The sequence below is a fragment of the Dipodomys merriami genome, unplaced genomic scaffold, assembly GCF_024711535.1.
Source record: "Dipodomys merriami isolate MVZ:Mamm:240054 unplaced genomic scaffold, mDipMer1.0.p SCAF_6, whole genome shotgun sequence".
NCBI lineage: Eukaryota > Metazoa > Chordata > Mammalia > Rodentia > Heteromyidae > Dipodomys > Dipodomys merriami.
This window is the reverse complement of record NW_027206179.1, coordinates 372870-399193: the sequence shown is the minus strand read 5'-3', so window position 1 is coordinate 399193 and position 26324 is coordinate 372870. Positions and strand designations below refer to the sequence as shown.

General features: G+C 61.5%; 2 protein-coding genes across 6 annotated transcripts; one reads left to right on the top strand and one right to left on the bottom strand.

Annotated features, from left to right (window-relative positions):
• The first annotated feature begins 216 nt into the window (after nt 1-216).
• On the top strand, nt 217-5450 carry Ptger1 (prostaglandin E receptor 1). 2 transcript variants are annotated; one of them, XM_070002167.1, is made up of 3 exons: nt 217-563; nt 2538-3427; nt 4555-5450. In XM_070002167.1, exons 2-3 carry the CDS (start codon nt 2555-2557, stop codon nt 4819-4821), a joined length of 1140 nt encoding a protein of 379 aa, XP_069858268.1. In that variant the 5' UTR covers nt 217-563; nt 2538-2554; the 3' UTR covers nt 4822-5450. The 2 variants fall into 2 exon arrangements, with proteins under 2 accessions (XP_069858268.1, XP_069858269.1); XM_070002168.1 differs by lacking the exon at nt 217-563 and adding an exon at nt 1648-1694.
• Nucleotides 5333-26046, bottom strand: Pkn1 (protein kinase N1). 4 transcript variants are annotated; one of them, XM_070002152.1, is made up of 22 exons: nt 25940-26046; nt 21487-21775; nt 19664-19815; nt 19273-19408; nt 15551-15696; nt 14690-14903; nt 14126-14320; nt 12214-12323; nt 11967-12110; nt 10362-10437; nt 10131-10272; nt 9963-10056; nt 7990-8069; nt 7835-7910; nt 7653-7744; nt 7011-7187; nt 6869-6931; nt 6498-6574; nt 6261-6403; nt 6038-6145; nt 5863-5943; nt 5333-5620 (listed from the first exon to the last, which is right to left on the bottom strand). In XM_070002152.1, the coding sequence occupies exons 1-22, from the start codon at nt 25958-25960 to the stop codon at nt 5417-5419; spliced, it is 2820 nt and encodes a 939-aa protein (XP_069858253.1). In that variant the 5' UTR covers nt 25961-26046; the 3' UTR covers nt 5333-5416. The 4 variants fall into 4 exon arrangements, with proteins under 4 accessions (XP_069858253.1, XP_069858250.1, XP_069858252.1 ...); XM_070002149.1 differs by lacking the exon at nt 25940-26046 and adding an exon at nt 22569-22643; XM_070002151.1 differs by lacking the exon at nt 25940-26046 and adding an exon at nt 22569-22643 and having other exon boundaries at nt 19273-19378.
• Between the last annotated feature and the right edge of the window lie 278 nt (nt 26047-26324).

Sequence of the window (26324 nt, the reverse complement as noted above, 5' to 3'; positions counted from 1 at the left end):
TCAGAGTGGAAGGGTGGCGCCTGCTGCCAGGGCCTGGCTTTAAACCCCCATGGCCAGACTGGGCCTCGCGCACAGCCGTCACCCACAAAACTGCAAGAAGGGGGGCTGTCAGCCCTGTGCCCCACACAGGCCCAGCCCACGGGGGCGGGGAGGCTCACATTTTCCAGTGTTTAGATTTTATCCACTTTATTAATGAGGCAGGCAAGAGGCCCGAGCCCCAGGGGAGAAGGGCTGCCCCCCCTCACCTCGCTGCAGAGCTGGGGGAAGGAGGGCAGGCCACCTCCGAGGGAAGGGGGGCTCCCTCCCCTAGGGGGCCATCATCTGGGCCTCCAGCTGCCCCTGTCCATAGCCAAGAGCATAGAGAGAAGGAGGCAGGGCGCGGGACGGGGCGGCGCGGGGTGGAGGCCGGGGTGGAGGAGGCCCCAGCCCAGCGAGGCCCAGCCCAGGCGCCGCCCCAGGAAGAGGGCGGGAGGCGGCGGCCACAGGCAGAGCTGGGGCGCAGCGGGTGCAGCAGCGGGGCCCAGCGCTGGACCATGGGGACCTGGCCTCCCAGGAGACAGCCGGTAAGAAGCCTGGGGCCCATCCTTCGCCTCTTCCATCGCCTGTGCGGTTCCATCTGTCCCCGCTGCCCTGGGCCTCCAGTGGAGGGGACAGCGTGGGGGGGGCAGGGCCTTGGGACACAGGTGGCAGTGGGGGACAGAGGTGGGGGGAGGCAGGGGTGGGGCTGGGAGAGGTAGGGGTGTGGCCGTGGGGGGACACAACTGGGTAGGGAGGACTGGCGGTCTGGGACAGAGACGGGACCATGAGAATAGAAATGAGGCCTCGGGGCACAGAAATGGGTTCAGGGGGGGGGTGTGTGTGCTAGGGACAGTGATCTAAAGCTGGGGAGACGGGAGCACAATGAAGGGGGACAGAGGACAGGGGACAGGTGGATGAGATGGCGCCCTGGGCAGGAATGGCCTGGGTCTACCCAGAGTTGGGGTTCCCCGTGGCTGAGATGCTGGGATGCATACAGGTAGGGGCAGAAATTGATGCGGAGTAAAGCATCCCAGGCCCCCAACTGTATTCCTAGCTCCTCGGGAGTCTGAGATGTGAGGATCACAGTTCAAAGCCGCCGCCTCCCCCCTCCCCCCACAGATGGATGTATGAGACTCCTTTTTGTGTGTGTCTGCCCTGGAGTTTGAACTCAGGGCCTGGCCACTGTCCCTGAGCTGCTTGTGCTCAAGGTTAGCGCTCTACCACTTGAGCCACAGTGCCACTTCTTTTTCTGCTTATGTGGTGCTGAGGAATCCAACCCAGGGTTTTGTGCTTGCTTGGCAAGCACTCTACCATTGAGCCACTTTCCCAGCCTATTTCTAGCTTTTTCTGAGAAGTTGATTGGAGATAAGAGTCTCGCAGCCAGGTGCTGGTGGCTCACGCCTGCCATCCTTGCTCCTCAGGAGGCTGAGGTCTGAGGATCGAGGTTCAAAGCTAGTCCCGGCAGGAAAGTCCGTGAGACTCTTATCTCCAATGAACCACACAAAAACCAGAAACGTGCCTTGAGCACAAAGAGGCTCAGGGACAGTGTCCACGCCCTGAGTTCAAGCCCCACAACCGACAGAAAGTAAAGAACCTCACAGGTTCTTCTGGCCAGTCTGGCTTCGAAATGCAACCTCAGCCTCCCCGGCAGCTAGGGTTACCAGCACCTGGCATAGGTGAGCTTTTTTTTCTTTTTTCCAGATATAAGGCTTGGACTCAGAGCCTGGGTGCTGACCCCAAAGCTCTTTTGCTCAAGGCAAGCGCTCTATCACTTGAGCCACGGCGCCACTCTTGGTTTTCTGTTGATTAATTGATGATAGAATCTTACAGACTTTATTACCTGGGCTGGATTGGAACCTCAGTCCTCAGATCTCAGAGTCCTGAGTAGCTAGGATGACAGGCATGAGCCACCAGCACTTAGCATGTGTGAGACTCATCTCCAATGAACAAGCGTAGCTTCAGAGCAAGAGCCTAGGGCTGGGAAGGTGGCTCAGTGGGAGAGTGCTTATCTTGCATGCATGAAGCCCTGGGTTCGATTCCTCAGCACCACAGGAGCGGAAAAAGCAGGAAGTGGCGCTGTAGCTCAAGTGGTAGAGCGCTCGCCTTGAGCTAAAGAGCTGAGGGACAGCGCCCAGGCCCAGAGTTCAGGCCCCACGACCGACAAAAAAAGAAAAACAAAAAAAATCGGAGGTCGAGCCTAGTCTTGAGCAGAAGCCAGGGCCTGAGTTCCCAGCACCCGCACACCAGGAGCCAAGGATAGGTCGGGTGGATGGGGAGGGTCACCTGGAGACACTGGGGGAAAGTGCCCCCCCTTCCATGAGCCCCCTGTGGTGGTGCTGGGTCCACCAGCTGGATTCTGTACCCCCACCACCCTCCTCTCCCTCCCCTCCCCTCATCTCCCCCGCCCACCCCCCTCTCCTGGCCTCTCCCCTCCCCTCCCCTCTCCCGACCTCTCTCCTCTCCCCTGCTCGCCCCCTCCCCTCATCCCTCCTGACCTCGCCCCTCTCCCTTCTCCTCAGCCCTGCCGACCCCGGACATGATCCCCGGCGAGGCCTTCAACCTGAGCCTGGCGGCGCCGAGCGCCGCGGCCCCGGGGGGCGCCCCGAACGCGTCGGGGGGCCCGGGCGGCTCCCCGGCGCTGCCCATCTTCTCCATGACGCTGGGCGCGGCGTCCAACGTGCTGGCGCTGGCGCTGCTGGCCCGGGCCGCGGGCCCGCGCCGCCGCCGCCGCCGCTCGGCCGCGCCGTTCCGCTGGTTCGCGGCCAGCCTGCTGGCGGTGGACCTGGCGGGCCACGTGATCCCGGGCGCGCTGGTGCTGCGGCTGTACGCGACGGGGCGCGGCCCGGCGGGCGGCGCGTGCCACGCGCTGGGCGGCTGCATGGTGTTCTTCGGGCTGTGCCCGCTGCTGCTGGGCTGCGGGATGGCGGCCGAGCGCTGCGCGGGCCTCACGCGGCCGCTGCGGCACGCGGCGCGCGGCTCGGGGGCGCGCCTGGCGCCGGGCGCGCTGGGCGCCGTGGCCCTGGCCGTGGCGCTGCTGCCCGCGGCGCGCGTGGGCCGCTACGAGCCGCAGTACCCGGGCACCTGGTGCTTCATCGGGCTGGGCCCGCGCGGGGGCTGGCGCCAGGCGCTGCTCGCCGGGCTCTTCGCCGGCCTCGGCCTGGCCGCGCTGCTCGCCGCCCTCGTGTGCAACGCGCTCAGCGGCCTGGCGCTGCTGCGCGCGCGCCGCCGCCGCCGCCCGCCCCGGCCCGCCGCGCGCGCCCCCGACGCCGCCCGCCCCGACGGCGCGCCCGCCTCCCTCCGCGGCTCCCGCGGCGGCTCCGCGCGCGCCGCCCGCGCGCACGACGTGGAGATGCTGGGCCAGCTCGTGGGCATCATGCTGGTGTCCTGCCTCTGCTGGAGCCCGCTGCTGGTGAGGCCCGCGCGCGCCCCGACCCCGCGCCCCTGCCCCCCTGCGGCACCCCGACCCCGCGCCCCTGCCCCCCTGCGGCACCCCGACCCTGCGCCCCTGCCCCCCTGCGGCACCCCGCCCCACGTTCCCGCGCCCCGACCCCGCGCCCCTGCCCCCCTGCGGCACCCCGACCCCGCGCCCCTGCCCCCCTGCGGCACCCGCCCCACGTTCCCGCGCCCGGATCCTGCACCCCTGCACTTCAGCCACGCACCCCGAGCCCCAGCGCCCTCATCCCACGCCCCTGCGCGCCCCATCCTGCTGCCCCTCCGACCCTTCTAGAGTCACACGCAGCACCGCTTCCTCAGCTCTGAGACTACAAGTGTATGCACCCATGCCCGGCTACACTTCTGTCCTTTTGATCTGTGTGCGTGCCCGGTGAGGCTTGGGATCCCCCCCCCCCCGGTTTAGTGCTCTACCACTTGAACCACATCCCCATTCCAACTTTTTGCTCATTGATTGGACTTTCCTGCCCGGGCTGGCTTTGAACCCCTCGATCCTCAGACCTCAGCCTCCTGGGAAGCTAGGCTGGCAGGCGTGAGCAGCCTGAGCCGTTTCTTGTTCGGGGCTGGACTGAGGTTTGAACTCCAGGCCCAGGGCTTCCTCGGCAAGTGCTTCACCACTTGAGTCACATTCCCGGCCTTTTTTCCCCCAAGCCTGACCTCCATCCTCCCTGTAGCCGGGGCGGCAGGCACTCCGTCATGCTAGGCTCGTTGGCTGAGAAGGGGGTCTCACCATGTGTTCCCCCCAGAAGTGGCCTCAAACCAAGGTCTTGGCCTCCCAAGTAGCTGGGGTTACAGGGCGCGCTGCCTGGCCAGGCCTCCCCAGGCTTGTAGCCCTGCAGGACCCTCCCTCGCCGCCAGGCCACTCTCTGAAACCCTGTGCTCCCTTTCCATCCTTTCCTCTCCACCTGCTTTCTGTCGTCTCACCTTCGGTCCCGTGGTGCTTGGGGTGGCTGAGGGGGCCCCTCCTTTCTAGTCAGAGTCCCCAGTCCCTGGGGATCCCTTGGCCTGGCTTCTGTCCCTGTCCCCACGCCGAGCCCCACTGGCCTATCCCAGGGCGCCCCAGCCTCAGGCCTCCTCTCCCCGCAGGTGCTGGTGGTGCTGGCGCTGGGGGGCTGGAGCTTCAGCTCCTTGCAGCGACCGCTGTTCCTGGCCGTGCGCCTGGCCTCCTGGAACCAGATCCTGGACCCCTGGGTGTACATCCTGCTGCGCCAGGCCGTGCTGCGCCAGCTCCTCCGCCTCCTGCCCCCGTGGGCCAGCGCCAAGGGCAGCCCGGCCGAGCTGGGCCTCAGCAAGAGCGCCTGGGAGGCCAGTTCGCTGCGCAGCTCCCGCCACAGCGGCCTCAGCCACTTCTGAAGGCGGCCGGAGCCCGAGCCGCCCCCCCACCCCCACCCCCGGACCTCGCGCTGAGCCTTGGCGGTGTCCGTCGGGGGTGCAAGACCCACCGCGGCCGCGCGGGGGCGGCAGAGGCGCAGCCTGAGCCTCGCGGGCCGGTGCAGTTCCGAGGGCGGCCGCGCGGGGCGCACTCACGCCATCTTCCATTGGAGCCCAGACGGCGCCCCCCCATCCCCGCAGGCGCAGGCGCGTTGGGGTGTGGGGAGAGGGGGTGCCGAGGTGAGTGAACCTCAGCTCCTTTGCAAGCAGGTTTCAGACGCGCTGTCTGGTCCTGCTGATCGTTATGATCCTGAGCGCCCCCAACACTTGGTCCACCCAACCCTGCCCGTCCCGGCCTGGAGGCTGCACCCCTCCCGGCTTGGAGTCCCCATGCCGATCCCTGAGCCAACTCCCTGTCCTGTGCCCAGCGGCCCCAGGCCCAGGCGCCCTCCCATCCATACCCCATTTCTGCACACAAGAAGAAACGAGAGGATGCACGGATGGGCGGCCCCCAAAGCCTTTTTTTAAAAACTAAGAGCTCTGGCGGGCGGGGCGGGGCGGGGGCCGGGAGAAGGGGCTAGCAGCCCCCCGCCACGAAGTCGAAGTCCCGGAAGGCCGCCTGCTCGTTGGCCGTGAGGGGCCGCGCGTCGCGGGGCGGGGTCAGCGTGGGGGCCTCCCCCGTGAACTCCTCGTCGAAGTTGCTGACGTCCGTGCGCCCCGAAAGCTTGGGCACAAAGGGTGGGGGCAGGCGCCGGGCCAGCAGGGCGTCCCAGCCCAGGGTCTGCGAGGGGGGGAGGCCATCAGGATGGGGGGGACCTTGGACAGGTGCAGTCTTGGGGTTGGGGGGAGGCCTAGGCTGTGGTCTGTGAGATCAACACCAGGAAGAGGGGGTACAGGTGGAATTGGGGGTTCAGGAAGGATCGAGGGGGTAGGTCCACTCAGGACAGCAGCTGTGGGAGGGGAAATGGGGTGTTGGGGGACATGGCAGGTTTTGAGGGGGGATGGCAAGGCTGGGGGGCTCACCCTGAAGAAGGGCTGCTTCTTCACGTCCTCTGCGTCTCGCTCGCTGGACCCCAACCTCCGCTCCGGGTTTCTCCGCAGCAGCTGAGGATGGGGGGGACAGCGTGTCATCTACTTCCGGTTCCGAGTGCCCTTTGCCCCCCTGGCCCCCCCCCCAGCACTTGTGGGAGGCCCTCACCCTCCGCATGATGCCGATGGCCTCTGCAGACAGGAAGCGAGGGTAGCGGACCTCGTCATTGACGATGCTGTCGAACACCTCCTCCTCGTCGTCCCCGGGGAACGGGGACTGGGGACAGGGACGGGGGGCGGGGTGAGGCCCCTCCGCGCCCCGCTCCCCGCCCGGCCCCACCGCGGCCCCTGCCGCGCCGCGCGCCCACCCCGCCGCGGGGGCCGGGCCTCACCTCGCCCACCAGCATCTCGTAGAGCAGCACGCCCAGCCCCCACCAGTCCACGGCGCGCGTGTACGATGTGTCGGTCAGCACCTCGGGGGCCAGGAACTCCGGGGTCCCGCAGAAGGTGCTGGTCCGGTCCCCGTAGCCCATCCCTGGGGGCGGCCGGGGCAGTGTGAGCCAACGGTGGTGGAGGGGAACCCCGCGTGCCACCCCCCCGTCTGGGTCCCTCCAGATTCCACCCCTCACCCTCCTTGCAGAGGCCGAAGTCTGCGATCTTGACGTAGCCCTCGGTGTCCAGCAGCAAATTGTCCAACTTCAGGTCCCTGAGGGGGAGGAGCGACAGGAGCGTGGGCAGGGGGGCTGGACAGGGCCCTGGCCACGCCCTCCGCGTGGGCGTGGCCACGAAAGGCCCACTCCGTGGGCGGGGCGTAGACTCCCTATTGGTGGAGAGCATGGGCACGCCTACACGGGTGGAGCATATGCAAATGAAACATGCCCTAGATGTAGTCCACAGAGGCCCTCCTCCAGGGCGGGGCCTGCACAGACACGCCCCCTGGTGGGGCGTGCACATGCGCGCTTACACACGCCCGCACACGCGCGCAGACACACACACACACCTGTAGACGATCTTGTGCTCATGGAGAAATTGCAAGCCGAGCACCACACAGGCCGAATAGAAGCTGCAAGGAGAGGGCGGGGGTCACAGAGGCCCCGCTGGGGGGGGCGGCCCCGGGCCCGGGGGGGGGGTCGGGGGCTCACACGGCTCGGGGCTCGGAGAACACGTCGCTGTGGATGTGCAGCATGAGGTCGCCGCCGGCCGAGTACTCCATCACGAAGCACACGTGCTCGGGCGTCTGGAAACAGCCGAAGAGGTTGACGAGGAAGGGGTGGCCGGCCCGGGTCACGGCCGCCAGGATCCGCTTCTCGCACATCAGGCTGGGGGGGGGGGCGAAGCGGGGGGGGGGGGGAGAGTCAGGGGGGCGGGGCGGGGGGGGAGAGTCAGGGGGGACGAGGCCGGGGGGGGGGGAGAGTCAGGGGGGGCGAGGCGGGGGGGGGGGGGAGAGTCAGGGGGGCGGGGCGGGGGGCGGGAGGCTCGGCCGCCCCTGGACGGGTCGGTGTTCCTGGCTTTGGGGAGTTTCTGTTTTTCTCTCTTTTTTTGGCCCAGACCAATACAACCTTCACATGCTGAAACCTTTCCGAGTTGGGATCTGATTCTGGCTAAGGCTGCTGGGAACTCGGGGACACTCGGCCTGCGTGCGCGCCCACACCCAGGCCAGCTGTCCTTACCCCTGAAGCCTCACCCGGCCCAAGTGGGATCCGAACCCGGAGCCCCTGACCCCGGGCGGGGCCGGGCCGGGCGCCATCACCGGCAGGGCGGGGGGACGAGCCCCGGCCCCTCACCTCTCCACCTCGTCGCGGGCCACGATGTCCCCTTTCTTCAAGGCTTTGATGGCGAACAGCTCTCCGCTGGCCCGGAACTCGGACAGCAGCACCTGCGGGCGGGGTGGGTTCGGTGACTCGGTGGCCGTGGCCGGCTGGGGAAGCGGCGCGTGGCCATGTCCGCGCCTCTCCACCCCCCTCACCTTCCCGAAGTGGCCCCGGCCCAGCACCGCCAGGAAGTTGAAATCCTCCAGGGTCAGCGGGGACTTCCTCAGAGGGCTGTGGAGAGAGGACACGGTAGGGACAGAGGGACGGGGGGAGGGGGGGAGGGCGAGGGTGTTGGGGAAGGGGTGTCAACCTGCACAGGGTGGGGCCTGAGGTCTCTTGGGTCTCTGAAGGCAGCTCAGGAGTGGTATTAGATTCCTGGATTGGGGAGCCCTGTGGGGAAAGAGCAAAGGTCACAGGGACGTAGAGCCAAGCCAGACCCCCCAAGACTGTGAGAACCCCCTTCCCTCCTCTCACCTGCCGCCTTCTGCCCTCTGTCCGCATTCACTTCCTTCCAGCCACACAGCTCCCTTCCCCTTGCCTGGAACACCCCCCAAGTGTTTCCCTACCTCAGGGCCTTTGCACAGCTAGTCTCACTTTACCTGAATTGCCCCCTCCTTTCATTTGCATAACCCCTCCCATCCCTTTACTCAAAGGTCCCCTATGCAGGTGGCTAACTACTATATTTGTCAACAGAAAGTCTTTAACATCGCCAGTCTCTACTCTCTGTACTCCCCACCCCCCTTTCTTTTGGTGCTACAGGGGTTTGAACTCAGGGCCTTGTACATGCTAGGCAAGAACTCTACTGTTGAGCCATGCCCCCAGCCCTACACAACTATCCCCTTGGACTCGACTGGCTAAAAGGGCATCCCAAAGACATCCTGAGCTGCCCCTCAGGTGTCTGTCTATGTCCCCCACGCTGTCCCGGTAGTGTTAACACCTCATGGAGTTTTTGCCAAATTCAGTCAATGTGGCGTCGCACATAATTCAACGTGAGCCCTGGCTGGTCTAGACCTCTCAATCCTCCTGCCAGCCTCCTAGGTGCTGGCATTACAGATGTGGACTATTATGTCCATTAAAAATAATAATAAAGGGCTGGGAAGGTGGCTCAGTGGTAGAGCGCTTGCCTTGCATGCCTGAGGCCCTGGGTTCGATTCCTCAGCACCACATAAGCAAAAAGAAAAAAGCCGGAAGTGGCGCTGTGGCTCAAGTGGTAAAGCGCTAGCCTTGAGCTGAAGAGCTGAGGGACAGCACCCAGGCCCAGAGTTCAAGCCCCATGACCAGACCCCCCCCCAAAAATAATAATAAAATAAAATAAGAGCCAGTGCTGGTGGCTCACACCTGTAATCTCAGCTACTCAGGAGGCTGAGATCAGAAGATCATGGTTCAAAGCCAATCCGGGCAGGAAAGTCCATGAGACTCTCATCTCCAGGGAATCACCAGAAAACCGGAAGTAGAACTGTGCCTTAAAGTGGTAGAGCACTCAGGGACAGTGCCCAATCCCTGAGCTCAAGCCCCACGACTAACAAAAACAAAAAAAGGGGGCTGGGAAGGTGGCTCAGTGGTAGAGTGCTTGCCTCACATGCTTGAGGCCCTGGGTTTGATTCCTCAGCACTACATAAGCAGAAAAAGCTAGAAGTGGCGCTGTGGCTCAAGTGGTAGAGCGCTAGCCTTGAGCTGAAGAGCTGAGGGACAGCGCCCAGGCCCAGAGTTCAGGCCCCACGACATACAAAAAAAAAAAAAAGGCTTGATCTGTGTGGCTCAAGTGGCATGTGAAAAAACTAAGCAAGCGCCCAACTCCCTGAGTTCAACTTCAGAGCTAGCAGAGAACACGGGGGGGGGGGGGGGGGGGGGGGAGGAAATGAGGTAGAAAATGCATTTGGACCAGGCATTCTGGGGCATGCCTACAGTCCCAGCTAGTAGGGAGGCTGGGGCAGGAGAATCACTGGAGGCCCCCTAGACCCAGACAGACATAACCCTGTTAAAAGTGTGCATTTCAAACATGCTTCTTGCACCTGATGGTGCAGAGAGGTATAGTTACCTTCTGTGGGTCACATAGCCAGGACACAGAGAACACTTTTTCCTTCTTGGACCCCAGGGCCTTTGCACATGCTACATGCTCACCATATCACTGAGAAACACCCTCAAGGCCCTTTCCTGCCGCCCCCCTCCCCCGCAGCAAACGTGGCCCGGTTGTGCCACAACCATCTGGGTGACCCCAGCAAGTTCTAGATGGTTCTGAAAATGGAGCAAGACCGCAAGAGCAGAGAAGAGGCGGACACGCACCAGGCTGGATGGGCTGGACAGGGTGCCCGGTGGGCTCCTCTGGGGCGAGCTGTCTGAGTCGGCTCCGAGGTTGAGTTTTTCGATGGAGATGTCACTGCAGGGGAGAGGAGGAGGTGGGTGTGGGGCAGGCCGGGGGTGGGGGGCGGCGGGGCAGGCAGGACTCCTTACCCCACGGGCCGGGGCTCAGAGCCGGGCGCGGGGCCGGGGCTGAAGGTCCCCGTGGCCGCGGCGTGGGGAATGAGCCTCCGCAGCAGACGCACCCACGTGGCCACGTCGATGTTCATCTGCCGGGCGCGCTGGAACGCCTTCCCTGGGGGGGGGCAGGTGTCACCCCCTGGGGGGCACACGGGGGGGAGGGCGGGCCCAGCCCCACCCCGCCCCACCCGCCGCCCCCCTCACCTTGCTGCTTGGAGAATATCTTCTTCTGTCGCCGCAGCCGAGGGGTCCTGTCGATCACGGGGTTGCGGAAGGTGACCTGGAAAGGGCAGCGGGGCGGTGAGGGGCCCTGCGCCCCGGGGGGGGGGCAGCCCGGGGGCGGGGCAGCGGGGGTGGAGTCTGCAGCCCCGGAGTCCTGGGGGTCACATAGCTCCAAGCCCAAGCCTGGGGCGGGGGCTGGAGGGGTGATTGGTCCCCAGGGCTCGGCCCGCGCAGGTGCATTCGCGGTGGGGGTCACACAGATCCATCACCCCCGCCGATGGGATCCTGGATTCCTGGGCGGCCGCGGGGTGGGAAGTTTATAAGGAAGGGCCTGGCTGGAGACATCCCACGGCAGGGCCACGCCCACACCACCAGGCCACGCCCACCACAGAACACGCCGTCCCACAAGCCACGCCCCCATCAAACCACTACTCCCTTCTTCAGCAGGCCACACCCACCACATAATCACGACCCGCCCCTTTCAGCCAGCCAGGCCCACTACAGCATCATACCACGCCCCCTTTACAAAGCCACACCCCTGTCATCGGGCCACACCCACTAACCAATCACACCATAAGCCCTCAGCAGCAAAGCCTTGCCCACAACATGGCCACGCCCCTGTATCTCAGCCCCGCCCCATCGCCAGGCCCCGCCCCCACCACCAAGCTCCACCCTGCCGCTAGGCCACACCCACACAGCTGAGAGTAATTTTCTTGGGATGGTTTGGCCAAACCAGACCCGGTGACTTTGCCCCGCTTAACCCTGAGTTTCCTCCTCCATCTGTCGAATGCAAGGGAGAGCAGGTCTGTTTTGTGGGGGGCTCTGGGGTGAACTGCTGGGTTCGTGGGCAAAAAGAAAATATGGCATTGAGCACGATCGCTCACATTTCCCAGGGGTCGGCTAGGAAGATTGTAGGGTTCTCAGCCGAGGAACCCCCATCTAGAGACTTCTTAGCTGTCAAGCCGGGAAGGTGGGGGCGGAAGGGTGACTGGCCTTGGAGTGTGGGTGCGGGGACCAGAAATGCAGCAGGAAGACCTACCATGTACAGACCGACCCCAGGGAAAGACGACCCAGCTCCAAATGGGAGCAGCACAGCAGCGGGGAGACCCAAACCCCAAGAGAACCCCCAGGAATCTCTCCGCCCCACCCGGCAGTCGCCATAATTAGGCCACCAGGCCTGTCTGTCTTCCTTCCTTCCTTTTCCTTTCTCTTCCTTCCTTCCTTCCTATCTCCCTCTCTCCTTCCCTCCCTCTCGCCCTCCCTCCCTTCTTCCCTGTGCCAATACTTGGATGTGAACTCAGGGCCTGAGTGCTGCTGCCCCTTAACTTTTTCCTAGAACGGTGCTCTCCCTGCTTGAGTTTTTGGTGGTGAATTGGAGATAAGTTTCACAAGCTGGCTTTGAACCCTGATGGGCAGATCTCAGCCTCCTGAGTAGCAAGGATTACAGGGGTAGCACCAGCCCCAGGTTTACATGTACTTCTCTATGAAGGCTGAGATCCCCCTCCTTCCCCCCAATGCATTCCTTCTGCTTAGGCATGGGCTAGAGGAGACAGGAGGAAGGGTGTTAGGATCTGAATGGGGGCGTACCTCAGCCAGCAGGCAGCCCTGGGGCTCCATGTCCAACTGCACCTCGTGCCTCTCATTGTCCAAGAAATCCTCCAACTTCAGGAATTTCAGGGCACACAGGCCCCGCTGGTCCCTCCAAAACACAGCCAGCTCCAGTTCCCGCGCCTGGGGGGGAACAGGATGGTCACGTATGGGTGCTTCAAGCCTAGAACCCCTGGTGAGGCGTCACACCCCAACCCCCACCCCACCCCACCCCCCGCCAGCTCACCCTCTCCAGCTCCAGGGTGAAGCTCTGGTCCCAGGCACTGGGGCCACACGGCTTCCAGGTAGTCTGCTCCACTGCCGTGTTATCCAGCTTCAGCACCGTCCGGACCTCGCCTGGAACCGGGGTGCAAGGTTAGGCATTGTGCGGGTGTGGGGGTTTGCACTGGCATCCCCTCAAAATACACATACACACACGCTCGCATTCTGCTACTCCAAATTGGCACTTTTTCAGTTTGTTTGTTTTTTTTTTGGGTTAGTCATGGGGCTTGAACTCTGGGCCTGGGCGCTGTCCCTCAGCTCTTCAGCTCAAGGCTGGCACTCTACCACTTGAGCCACAGCGCCACTCCTGGTTTTCTGGTGGTTTATTGGAGATAAGAGTCTGATGGCCTTTCCTGCCCAGGCTGGCTTTGAACCATGACCCTCAGATCTCAGCCTCCAGAATAGCTAGGATGACAGGTGTGAGCCACCACACCAGGCATTCAGTTTGTTGTTCGCTTTTAATGTTAAAGCCTGTTTATCAAATGCTGGTAGCTCATGCCTGTACTCACAGCTGATCTGAGGATTCTGGTTCAAAGCTAGCTTGGAAAGATAATTCTAGGAGACTCTTATCATCCCTTTCCCCCTCTCTCTCTGTCTCTCACCTTGTTGTTGTTTTTTTTTGGGGGGGGGAACAAGCTCTTGCCCTGTAGCCCAGGCTGGCTCCCACATGCTGGGACTACAAATGTGCGCTACCACTCCCATCCCAGTATTTATCTTTCTTGTGACTGGCTTCTTGCCCTTCGCCTATTGTTCATCTGCGTGGTAGCATGGGGCAGGATTTCCTTCCTTTTAAAGCTGAGTGCTATTCCATTATAGGAATCTAGGACATTTTGTTTATCCACTCATCCATCCGCGTGTGTGGTTGGGCATTCTTCCCTCCTCGGGTTGCTGGGAATGCTGCTATAAATACAGGAACCCAGACATCCCTTCTTATATGCCCACCAGGAGAGGAGGTGGCTCCTACAGTAAACTGTTTAATTTTTTTTCCCCTTTTTCTGGGTACCAGCTCTGTGCCTTGACCTCCAGGTCTCCCCCTCAGGTCTTTCCATTCAAAGGGCTAATACTCTGCCACAGAGCAACAAGTTCCAGCTTGTGCTGGATAATTCTCCCGGATTTCTCTGTCGGGGCTGGCTTCGAACCTCCATTCTCAGAGCTCAGCCTCCTCCGAAGCTAGGATTATAGGCGTGAGCCACGGACCCTGGAACCTCCTACCTTTTCCTTTCTCAGGCCGAGGGCCAGCAAAGCCAACCTGGCACAGAGCGGCCCCGCCCCTGCACCAAAACCACGCCCCCAGCAGAACTGCGCCGGCTGCGAAGCCCCGCCCCCGCCATGGCCCCGCCCCAGCCCTGGCCACGCCCCAGCCCTAGCTTCTGTTGTTGTTTTCCATCTTCTGTACTTCACTTCAATAGAAATTAATAGGATCAGAGGCACGGAGGCCTTGCGCCTCCGTGCTCCTCCCCAGTGTCCTCCTGCAGCCTCACGGTGCGCATGCCTGGCCTCCTGTATCACTGATCAGGTCCAGGGCGTATTTTAGACCTGGCTTCTGCACAGCCATCGGTCTCTCTGGGCTTGGTTCCCCCCGCAGCTGCGCACAGACTGCACACCAAGATCGCAGTTTCTCCTCGCGTGACCCCCCTTCTGATTTTGCCATTCTTGCTCTTCCTGCGGGAGGCTTCATTGATGTTGCGGTTGGGATCGCAGGCTTGAGGAGGTGTGACACATGGGTGAGGAAAGCTGGCGGCCCCGGGGGCCCTGCTACCCGGGAGACCGAGGCAGGAAGCGCGCTTGAGCCGGGGAGGCCTAGTGAGCCTCCCCCTCCGCATCGCTACATAACCCGGGGCGCCCGGCACCCCGCCTCGCTGCTCCTGCCAACTCACCGGGGCTCTCGGCTTCTGTCTTGAGGCTGCTGCGCCCACTGAGGCTTCCGCTCCGGGTGTAAAGGCCCCGGGCCGGGCGACTCAGGAAAGGGGCGCGGCTGTCGGGGGTCCCAGGTGTCCCCACGGAGGGCGAGGGGTTCCAGGGGATGGTCTCGGGGAGGTCTCTGCAGCCCACGATGCGTACCTCCAGGGTCCCTGTGGAAGGACAGGCAATAGTGGGACCACGTGGAGGGGGGGCAGGAGGGGAGGGGAAGGGAGGGAGGAAAGGGGGGGCCCGCCGTGTGGATGAGGGGCCGCCAGGGCTCAGCGCGGGGCTGGGGAGGCCTAGATCCGTGAGAATACGGGGCTGTGGTCTCGGGGGGCTCGCAGGCCAGGGCTGAGGACCAGAAAGAGTAGGACTGAGGAAGCGGGGCGCGGAAGGGCTTGGAGGCTGAGCGGACAGGGCGGGAGGAGGCCCAAAGTCTGGAATGAGACGCGGGCAGGTGCGGGAGGAGGAGGCAGCGGCGGGCCGGAGGCCGGGCAGCATGCGAGGCGGGGTGGGGGCAGTGGGGCGGGGCAGCCCACCCGTGAGCGGGGCGGGCTTGCACAGGGTGCTGTAGTGCGTGGCTGGGAAGGGCCCGCTGAGCAGGGCGCTGAAGGCCGCGGACGAGGCGGCGGCCAGCTCCTCCCGCAGCAGCCGCCCCTTGGGGTGGTCGGCAGGCAGCTCCCCGAGCCTCCGCTCCAGCGCTTCGCGCAGCAGCCCCAGCTTCTGGTTGGACTCGGTCAATTTCTCCTGGGCCTGGAGTGTATGTGGGGGGGAGAGGGGGTTGGGGGAGGGGCACCTTGTGGGAGGGGCTGGGGCAGGTCACCAGCATCGCCCCCCCCCCCACACATCTTGAGCAACTTCTCCCTGGAGCCTGAAACCTTCTCGAATCAACATGGTTCAACCTGGGGATCCTGGAAAAACGAAGGACCTATCTTCTGGCTACGGTGTGGGGGGGGACCCTGTTCCCAGTGGATGCCCGGCCCTGCTGGTGCCCCGCCCCCATGACGCCCAACAAGTACATCTCGCCCCCCATGACCCTATCAAGCATGCCCCGCCCCTGCTGGCGTCCCGCCCCTGCTGATGTCCAATAAGCATGCCCCGCCCCTGCTGATGTCCAATAAGCATGCCCCACCCCTACCGACGCCCAGCCCCTGGCTGGTGCTTTGCCCCTCATAGAGGGCCCCCCTCCTTGAGACCCCACCCTGCAAGTTCTCAGCCTAGGCCCCGCCCACCAGCCAAGGGCCGCCCCCTCTCAAGAACCACCCCGCGGAGGCCCCGCCCCCTCGCAACCACACACCCTCCTCTCGGCCTATCACTACTGGTGATCTTCCCGGTGCCCCCCCACACACACAAGGCCACGCCCACCACAGCCCGGCACCGCACGAGGCCCCGCCCCTCACCTCGCTGACCGCCTTCCGGTCGGGGGTCTTGGCCGCACTGAGCAGGCGCAGCACGTTCTTGGCGCCCTCGGCCACCGCGTGCTCCACCCGGAAGTGGTGTCGCAGCTCCTCGATGCGCAGCTCCACCGCCCCCAGGTCTGGACTGCCTGTGGGCGAGGGCCACGGAGCGGTGAGGCTGGCCTAGGGTCACCAGAGAAGCCCTGGGGTGACCCCACGGGGCCAGGCCGCCATCCACCATCCTCGGGCAGAAGGACACTTCACCCCGAGTGTTTTGTGTTCTTTAGGGGTGTGTGTGTGTGTGTGAACATGTGTGTGCCAGTCCTGGGTCTTGAACACTGGGCCTGGACAGCACTGACCCTGAGCTTTTCCATTAAGGCTGAGGCTCTAGCTCTTGAGCCACAGCTCCACTTCTGTTTTTTTAGTGGTTCATTGGAGGGAAGAGTCTCATGGACTTTCTTGTATCTGCTGGCTTTGAATTGTGGTCCTCAGATCTCACCAGGGATTATCGCCCACAGGGGGATAATCAAGTGGCTGTAAGATGCTCATACATTTCCATGCCACAGAAGAGTCACACACAAACACACACACCAGAGACACTCGTATACATTCAGGCTGCCACACAGGGTTGGCATTGGAGCCACAGGGTGGGAACTATAGGGCACAGGAATGTGTGTGCCCCCTCCCAATATGATGGCATTGGCATATGGGATGTTTACAGGGTGATTAGGGTTAGATGAGGTCCTGAGGGATTAGTGACTTCTTAAGAAAAGACACCAGAGCCGGGGGCATGGCTCAGTGGTAGAGCAACTGCCTAGCACAGAGGAGGCCCTGGGTTCCAAATGCAGTATAAAACAAGAGCAATGACATCACCAAAAAAAAAAAAAAAAATCAGAGAAACTTGTCAGGTGCCGGTGGCTCACACCTGTAATCCTAGCTATTCAAAAGGCTTGGGATCTGAGGATCACAGTTCGAAGCCAGCCAGGGCAGGAAAGTCTGTGAGACTCTGATCTCCCACGAACCAGCAAAAAGCCAGAAGTGGCATGGTGGCTCAAAGTGGTACAGCGCTAGCCTTGAGCAAAAATACTGAGGGACAGCACCCAGGCCCTGAGTTCAAACCCCACACCTGACCAACAACAACAACATGAGGCTAGGAAGGTGGCTCAGTGGTAGAGTGCTTGCCTTGCATGCATGAGGCCCTGGGTTCGATTCCTCAGCACCACATACACAGAAAAAGCCAGAACTGGCGCTATGGCTCAAGTGGTAGAGTGCTAGCCTTGAGCTGAAGAACTGAGGGACAGCGCCCAGGCTGAGCTCAGGCCCCACGTCCGACCAAAACAACAACAACAACAACAACACAGACACCAGAGTGCTTTCCACATTGTCACCCAGGTCCCACATTTCCAGCTCTCCACATTGTGAGATTTCTTTTTCGTCAGTTGTGGAACTTGAACTTAGGGCCTGAGCACTGTACTTGAGCTTTTTCTGCTCAAGGTTAGCATGCTACCACTTGGAGCCACAGCACCACTTCTGGTTTTCTGGTGTTTCATTGGAGATAAGAGTCTCACAGGACTTTCCTGCCCCAGCTGGCTTCGAACCATGACCCTCAGATCTCAGCCTCCTAAGCAGCTAGGATGACAGGAGTGAGCCACTGGCACCCAAAGATTTTTTTTAATGTTTTTGGTACTGGGGTTAGAGCTCAGAACTCAGACTGATGCATGATAGACAAGAACTCTATTACTGAGTCATGGCTCTGTTATTTTACTTTGTTTTCCGGATAGGGTCTTCCTAATTTTGCTTAGGCCTGCTTGAAACTATGATCATCATACCTCCACTTCCCAAGTAGCTGGGATTACAAGCTTGAGCCACCACACTTGGCTTGAAACGAGCACATTTGTTGTGTAAGACATGTGATTTGTAGGACTTTGCTACAGCAGCCCAAGCTGACTAAAACAGATATTAAGAGACACCATTACACCACTGATTGTACCAACACTGCCACCTGCAGGCAAAGACCCGAATCATAAAAGCAGTCACATTCCCACCAGGCCACTGCCAGGCGGGCCTGGCTCTATCATGATACACAACACACTCCGCCCTTCATCTAGGCATAGGGACTCTTACAGTGGCAGAGGGCCTCGGTGCCAAGACCCAATGCCATGGCTGGCCACAGGCAAGGCCAAGAACAGGGACAAAAATGTGTTTGGTTTGCCACAAAAGTCTTAGGATTGCCAGGTGCCAGTGGCTCACGCCTGGACTCATAGCTACTCAAAGGGTGAGATCTGAGGGTCTCCGTTCAAAGCCAGCCCCAGCAGGAAAGTCTGTGAGACTCTCCTCTCCAGTGAACCACCAGGAAAAAGGAAGTGGCGCTGTGGCTCAAGTGGTAGAGCGCTCGCCTTGAGCTGAAGAGCTGAGGGACAGCGCCCAGGCCCAGAGTTCAAGCCCCACGAGTGACGAAAAAAAAAAAAAGTCCCAGGACTAAGTCCAGCCCAGGGAGGAACAGGGGCCACCCAGTGCCCCACAGAGGCAAGACGTGCTGTCACGCAGAGTAGGACATTTGTCACTCACGGGCTGAACGTCGCGTATGCTGGGCCCTGACGCAGGGTCACACTGTACTACAGTCCTAACCTCCGTGGATCAGATAACACAGGGAAGGCGCGACACTTACAATCTATGCACCCTCCCCTAGACTGCATTTTAATTAATCATTAATTTATTAAAGATTAATTTTGCAGTGCTGGGGAATAGGACCCAAGGCCTTAACCTCGCTAGGCAATTGCTCTACCAGGGAGACACGCCCCCTACCAACAAACCACTCCCACTTCCCCAACCAGGCCTCCAGCGAAACGACGCTCCAAGTCTCAAGCCACACCCCCTGCAAAACCACACCTACTTATTGGCCACACCCACTGTCCAGCCACACCTCCACCAAACTCCACATCTTAGCCACACCCCCAACAAACCACCTCCAGCGCAAACCACACCCCTGTCAACAAGCCACACCCCTGCTACTGAGCCAGGCCTTCCCTGGGCTTTGCACCTACCATTGAGTTCCCCCTGGGACCTGGTTGTTCTTTTAACTTTCTGACATGAGTCTCTCCATAAAGCACAAGCTGGCCTTGAACTCTTAATCCGTCTCAGCTTTCTCAGTGCTGGAATTATGGGAGGATCAGGAGTTCAATGTCAGCCTGGACTACATGTGCAGAACGTCACAAAAAAGATGGTGAAAGAGGAGCTAAGAAGTGGTCAGGACTATGTGCCGATAAACCTTTTTCGCTGCCAGGTGGCTCACGCCTGTCATCCTAGCTACTCAGGAGGCTGAGATCTGAGGATCGAGGTTCAAAGCCAACCTGGGCAAAAATGTCCCTGAGACTTATCTGCGATGAACCACCAGAAAACTGGAGCTTTGGCTCAAAGTGGCAGTGTGCTAGCCTTGAGTGAAAGAGCTCAAGGGCAGCACTCAGGCCCTAACCTTAATTCAAGCCTCAGGACGGGGGAGGGGACACACTTTATTCACAAGGAAACAAAAGGTGGCCTTGGCCTGACAGGGCTCAGTTGGCTAATAATAACAATCTAATCCAAACCTTGCTTGCCACAGAACTCACAAAGTCGCATGGTGAATCACAGTACCCTCTTCTTTACCCCCAAAACAATGCTTCCTGGGGCTGGAGGTGGAGGCCTGCAGGGTGCAGTGCAGGCTAGGCTGTGTCAAGTGCGAGACTCACCCTGAAGGCTGTCCACAGCTGCCTGGCTCTCCAGCTGGCCGGCCTGCAGGGCCCGCCGGAGCTGCATGCGGAGGATGTCGATCTTGGTCTTGCTGTCCTGCAGCATCTGCTGGGCAGTGAGCAGAAGCTTCCGGTCCTGGTGGGTGAGACGTGAGTCCAGGCTTGGCTCCATCCCCACTGCGCAGGCCCCCTGGGTGCCTGGGGTCCCAGGGCTCACGCATGGAGGGGGACAACAGAGCCCAGGGGATGTAAATGTGTCACTCTAACTATCCACAACAGGTGGACACAGCCACACTGGGAGGGGGGAGGGAAGGGAAAGGTTTGCTAATGAGGATGGTGTTGCAAGGTGTCAGGGTGATGGAATGTTCTAGAACCTGATGGAGGCACCCACCTTGGTGCTGCCGTTGCTGTAGGTTTGGATCATGTTTTCTGCCCCCTGCTTGACCTTCAGCTCGATGACCAGCTGCTTCTCCAGCCCTGCCACGCGGCTCAGGTTGGTGGCCGAACAGCTGGGGCCGCCCTCACCTGGGGACTGGGGGGCATCTTGGGGGAGACAAATGGGCAACTGGGTCACCAGGGGGTCACCTTGCTCTTTCCAGAGCCTTTGCCTGGACTGGGAGGATCCAGGAGAAGAAAAGACCAGCAGGAGCCAGGCCATAGCGACACTGGGGCCCAGGAAGGGCTACCTTCTTGGGCCTGCCAGGGAAGGGCTCCGGCTGCGGGCACAACCCAGCCCTGTGTGTGGGTTTGGGGTGTGCTATAGGAAAGGTCTCTGGTGAGCTTGTGGGATGAGGTGGTGACAGCTAGGAGCCTCGGCCCATGGCAGGAATGGCAGTTGCAGTGTGGAGACTGACTGTGAGATCTAGCTGCCCAGGAGATGCTATGTCTGCATCTGGCTGTGGACACTGAGTTTAGATCTCCCGCAACTGATGTGGCTGCGTGTGAGCTGCTGGGTGATGGCACAGCCAGACACCAGCATGGGTTTCAAAGAGTAGTGAAATGGGCTGGTCAGGGGTGGCTCAACACCTGTCATCCTAATCACAGTTCAAAGCCACCCTAGGCAGAAAAGTCTATGAAACTCTTGGGGTTTATTTTGTCAGTTGTAGATCTTTAACTCAAGGCCTGGGTACTGTCTCTGAGCTCTTTCACTCAAGGCTAGTGCTCAACCACTTTGAGCCACAGCACCACTTCTGGTTTTCTGGAGGTTCACTGGAGGTAAAAGAGTCTCATGGAGTTTCCTGGCCAGGCTGGTTTTGAACCACAACCTTCAGAGCTCAACCTCCTGAAGAGCTAGGATTACAGGTATGAGCCATTGACACCTGGCTAAGACTTTTTCCACCAGTCAATCAGCTGACCAGCAAAATGCTGGAAGTGGAGCTGTGGCTCAAGTGATAGAGTGCCCATTGTGAGTGAAATAGCTCAGGGACACAGCCCAGGCCCTGAGTTCAAGCCCCAAGTCTGCCTCCAACAAAGACACGCTAGCTTACATCGGTAAATCCGAAGCAGAGATCAGGAGGATCGAAGTTTTGGCCAAAAGTCTGATACTTCATCTCATCAGTGGCTTGGCCTAGTGCTGTGTGACTATAGTTCCAACTAGGCAGGGAGTGTAAATACAAGGACTGCAGTCCCTGCCACCCCCAGCATAAAAAGGGGTCTCAATCTGAAAAATAAACTAAAGCCAAAGGACTGGGTATGGTTCAAGCGGTAGAGCACCTGCTTAGCAAGCTCAAAGCCTGAGTTCCAACCCAGTAACACCTGCTACAACAAACGTAGAGAGATACATGATAGAGAGAGGTGTTGTTGTGTTTTTGTTTTTTAAGTTAAATGGTCTTTGGGTGTCCTGCAGTTTCTGGTGTGGCTGAGTCTCCAGGTATTTGGATGTTTCTCTGGAGGTTGGTGGGTCTGTGGGTTGGGGGACTGACCCGACTTGACCCCGCCCACCATACATCCACGCCCACCATGAAGCCCCACCCACCAGACCTCCCCACCCCTCAGGTTTCCCCGCCCAGTGCTTAGCCCCACCTACCAAGTTGCTCCACCCACCACCTTGTTCACACTGCCCCGCCCACTGTGTGGCCCCGCCCACATGCTGTCCCGCCCCTCGCATTGCTCCACCCTGTCTAGCACAGCGGCAGAGGCGGCCCCGCCCACCGCGTGGCCCCGCCCACCGCGTGGCCCCGCCTCACACGCCACGCCACGCCCACGCCCGCTCACCGCGGTCGGGCAGCACCACGTGCGCGTGCAGCTCCTGCAGCTGCTGGTGCAGCAGGTCGAGGCGGCGCGCCGAGCCGCGCAGCACCAGCTCCACGGGGCCCAGGTTGCGGCCCAGGTCGGTCGTGGCCCGGCGCAGGTTCTCCGCGCCCTCCTTCAGCTTCAGCTCCTTGCGGATCTCCCGCCGCAGCCGCTCCCGCTCCAGCTCCAGCTGCTGCTGCACCCCGGGAGCCGCCAGGTCCGCCCCGGCCAGGCCCAGCTGCTCCAGCAGGGACCAGCTTCGAGGCTCGCTCTGCAGGGGGTGGGAGGGCCGGGGTCAGGGGTCAGGGGTCAGGTCAGCTTCCCCCTGATGCCAGCCTTCTCCCTATCCCAGGATAGGAACAGCTCTGAACCCCCATAGGGAGGTGATGCTCGCTGACCTCACTCCTCTGGGAGGTCAAGGGCAGGTCAAGGGCAAAGCCTGATCTAGATATATAAGATATATATAGACATATAGGTAGAAGTTTTAACCCTTGCTACCAAGCAGGTCTCTACCACTTGAGCCATGCCCCCCACACCAGCAAAGCTTTACCTGTCTCCAGACCAGGGACACCAGAGGTGCAGACCTGTCTCCTCTGGCATTGGAGCCTCACCTCACTTCCACAAGTTCTACCTCTGCTGTACCCCTTACCCTGTCAGCTGTGCCCCAAACCATAGGTCACAAGGAGAGGCCCTGTGGTCCTTCTACTGGACCCCTAAACCAGTTGTCTGAACCGGGCCTCATCTCTTGGCTGTACACCCCAAACCCGGTGTTCTCAGGGGCAGATGTCATCTTTCCTGTGCGGAACCCTCAAACTAGGAGGTCCTGGAAGCAGGTTCTGTGTTCCCTGTGCAGTACCCCCATACGAGGAGGTCCCGAGAGCAGGCTGCCTTCCCTCCTGGTAGCGTCACAGCAGAACCCCATCTCCTTCCTCCTGTGTCTCCCCAGCCGGTGAGCCACAAAGGCCCCCCCCAGAGATCTCTAACTGGGTCCAGCGCCCCATTACCGCCTCTCCTCAGTCCCAAAGCAAGACACACGCAAGATAGAACCCCCAACTGGTGCCTACCCCCTTCGGGGACTCAGTGCCCACCTCCAGCTCCTGTTCGGAAGGGGGGTCAGCCGCCATCCCGGGTCTGGACTGGGGGCCCCGCCCTCTTCCTGAGTCTCAGCCCTGCCCCGGGCCTCCGAGGCCACCACTTCCTCTTTCCTGCCAGCTCCCAGCACGCAGTGCGGCAGGCCAGCTCCGGGGCACCTGCGATCGCCTTCCCTTGGCCAATCGTAAGGGCCATCCATGCGTGCTTCTCCCAAGGCCTCCCGTGCCCACCACATAGTGTGCTGGGGCAGGCTGCCTTGAGGGTACACAGGCTCCAAGAATGGTGCAGGGGGGGAGAAGGGGGACGGGGGGGGGAGTCGGAGGGGAGTGTTCATCAGCTATAGCACAGATTCACAAGTGTGCCCACCTTCCAGGCTCACCCGTGCCCACCCCCACATGCCAGATGCCAATGGAGGCATCCACATGTCACATGTCCACGTGGACAGCCCATGCCCACGAGCATTTCCACACACGTGTGCACACTTCCTGGACCCTCCCCCTTGGTGTCCCGCTCTGCTACAGCCAGGCCCACCACCTGTCCCATGTCCCCAACTTCCCCTTTAGGAAGGGAAGGAGAGGTCCCCTTCCTGCTATCCATCCTGACTTCCTGCGTCCTCCCCTCCAGACACCCATGGCTGCGGTCCCGAATGTCCCAGCAGAAGAAGAATGACACCCCCCACCTCCCCACCCCGCCCCCAAAAGCACAGGAAAGCTCCACCCTTAAGAATGGCAGGGTTTGTGAACACACTTGGATGGGAGAGCACTTACTGGCCTGCTGTGCCTGGCTTCCGTCTCCCACACTGCAAAAACTCTTCCCAAAAAGCATAGAGACAGGGGTCAGTCCTAGCTACTCAGGAGGCTGAGATCTGAGGATCTCGCCTGAAAGCCAGCCCAGGCAGGAAAAGTCTGTGAGACTCTTCTCTCCTATGAACCACAAAAAACCGGAAGTAGAGTTGTGGTTCAGGTGGTGGCGCACTTGCCTAGAGCAAAAAAAAGCCCAGAAGCAGAGCCCAGGCAGAGTTCAGGCCCCCGGAAGGCAAGGGTCAAGCCACACAAGGCACAAGGCACGGTCTCTCACTCCTGTAATCCCAGCCACATGGGCAGTAGAAATAGGAAGCTCCAGATTTGAGAAGAACAAGAGAAAATAAATACACACACACACACACACACACACACACACACACACACACACACACACGGCCACAAGGACACACAAAAGAGAAGGGATCCTGCCTCCAAAACAAATGGAAACCAGAAGGATTGGAGATGTACCTCAAATGGTAGAGAACTTGCCTAGGCTCCATCTCCAGCTCTGGGAGGGCAAAGTGGCATTGCTCAGGGGTGCAAATGAGCATCCAGAGCACACATGACAGCACCCATGGCCAAGAACTTTCTAGTCCCTAATCTAACAGTGCTTTGAATTAAGGAACAAGGGGCCTAGAGTCTCGGCAGCCAAATGAGACACACAGAAGATATCACCCCAAGCCTGGCTCCATCTCTTCCCCCTCCCCGCCACAGAACCCCAGTTCTCCCCTGCTATTTGATAGAGATTCAGGCATTTGGGAGGAAGAGACAATGCTGGAATTTCAAACTCAGGTTTGGTTTGATGCCTGGCCCAACCAGGCCCAGCCCCACTGCCCCAAGGCTAGCACCACCCTGTCCCCAGCAGGCAGAGCAGGGACACAGCCAGGAGCAGGCCAGCTGGAATGGGGGCAGTTCCAAGCAGAGGGGAGGAGCAACCGCCTGGGGCCTCACCTCAGTGGCTGAGGCCTGAGAATATGTAAAACGGGAGTGAGGGAGGCCGGGCCTCCAGGGTTCTCTTCCCGAGGGTGACTCACAGCTACTTCGGGAGTTACCCCTGGGCCAGCAACGCAAACCCAGGACCAGGGCTGGGCCTCAGAGCTGCATCGGCCACAGGAGACGAGAAAACAGCAGGCCCAGAGTGCCCACCTCCCAGGGTACTGGGGGGGACCGAACCCCCCAACCATCCTGAGATTCCAATGTCTTGGGCGTTTCCGGAATCTACACAGGACATCCGTTCGCCGGACACAGAGCAGACAGCCACACATCGTGGGGACTGGGGAGCCAGCCCTAGCAGCCACGAAAAAGGGGTGGACAGGAGGGAACGAGACAGTGACCAGGGCTGGATGGGGGGGGAGGACAGAGCACGGTGCCAACCTCATTCCGGGAAGCACAGCCTCAGTTTCCTGGGTGGCACAAAACCACCAGGTTACATGCATGAGCTGGGGGGAGAGGGTTGTAGGCTGGGGTCCCACCAGAGGTCTGACCTTGTGTGACCGGCAACACCAGATACGCCCAGCTCCATGGCAAGGCTGGCAGGCCATCAGCAGGACTGGGGGGAGGGGGGACACAAAGGGGGACAAGGGCAGACACAGAGGGGGCGGTGGGAGAGAAGTATAGAAGGAGACAGAACCTGGTTACATAGCTGCCACAGACCAGGGACTGAACGATGACCTGATCACTCACAGATCTGAGATTGGGGAGGAGGGGGTGTCTCTGAACCTAAGAGGGTCTTGGGTGATCCTAGTCTCCTGCCCCAGGAAGAGGGGAGTCTGGGCCGGGAATATCTAGCAGGTGACACACAGGGATAATAACCTGGCTGGTGCCTGTCACCTACATCCCCACACGGAGGTGAAGGGTGACCCAGCCCTGTTACCTGTCCATACAGGTAAGATCCAGGGCACAAAACATGGGACAACACCCCCGCTCCCCCCCCCCCGTTGACCAAGCCAGCCCCCACCTGGGACAGCCGGAAGGGTGGGGAGGGGACCCCAATCTTCTAACCTGTCCCAGTAACCCCAACCCCAGTGACTGCGGCACTTCCGCCAACAGGTGCCCATCTGGGTGGCGTCGTAAAGCCGTCTGGTGGAGGGGGTGGCAGGGGCTTTGTTTTATGGGGGAGAGGCCGGGCCGGGCACCCCGCCAGCCACCTGTCCCAGGTGGAGCGGCACCTGCCGGGATCCGAACGCGGGCGGTAAGGGGGGCAGCGAGAAGGGGGAGGCGAGAGAGGATGGGACGCCACAGCCAGCCACGGACACCCGGAGCGGGGCCTCCGCCGCACCCCTCGATTCCAAGAGAAAAGACCGAGGTTTAGGGGTGCCGCCAGAGCCTCCGAGGCAGCACCCCGAATTTGGGACCCGGTCCGTGCCGTCACCTACCCCGAAGGGGGCCTCGCGGGCTCCGGGCTCCCCGCCCAAGGAGGGGACCCGGGTGGAGTGGGGGAGGGCCTCGGGCGACCCCCACCCTCGCCACGCGGATCCAGGATGAGGGGGGCGAGGGGACCCCGGTATTCCCGCGAGCGGGGATCCCCAGAGGTCGCCTACCTGCACGGCGTCGCTGGCCATGTCCTCCGGCCGCCCGCCCGCCCGGGGACCCCGCGCGGAGGGAGGGAAGGAGGGGCGCGGAGCCGAGCCCAGCGCGCGTGCGCCCCGGGCGCGGCGGCGAGGGGCGGTGGGCGCGGCGGGACCCCGCGCGGGCGCGCGCTCCGCTCCGGCCTGCTCCGCTCCGGCCCCGCCCGGCCAGGCCGCGTCCGCGCGCGCCGCGCCCTCCGGCCCCAGCGGCCGCCGGGCCGGGTCACGTGACCCGCGGCGGAGGTCGGCGCCCGGGGAGGGGGCGGGGCGCCCCGGTGGAGGGCGTGGCCCCGTCGGGGGCGGGGCTTCCCTGAGGGGCGGGGATTGGGCGGCCCCCGGCGCTGCGCGGGGTCCCGCG

Excerpts from the sequence above, each read along its gene's own strand:
- Pkn1 (XM_070002149.1), bottom strand. The coding sequence starts at position 22,628 with ATGGCGGCTGACCCCCCTTCCGAACAGGAGCTGGAGGTGGGCACTGAG. Across the intron at positions 19,409-19,663 it reads ACAGCAACGGCAGCACCAAG|GACCGGAAGCTTCTGCTCAC; the intron begins GTGGGTGCCTCC and ends CTCACCCACCAG. Across the intron at positions 14,904-15,550 it reads ACCGGAAGGCGGTCAGCGAG|GCCCAGGAGAAATTGACCGA; the intron begins GTGAGGGGCGGG and ends CATACACTCCAG.
- Ptger1 (XM_070002167.1), top strand. The coding sequence starts at position 2,555 with ATGATCCCCGGCGAGGCCTTCAACCTGAGCCTGGCGGCGCCGAGCGCC. Across the intron at positions 3,428-4,554 it reads TCTGCTGGAGCCCGCTGCTG|GTGCTGGTGGTGCTGGCGCT; the intron begins GTGAGGCCCGCG and ends CTCTCCCCGCAG.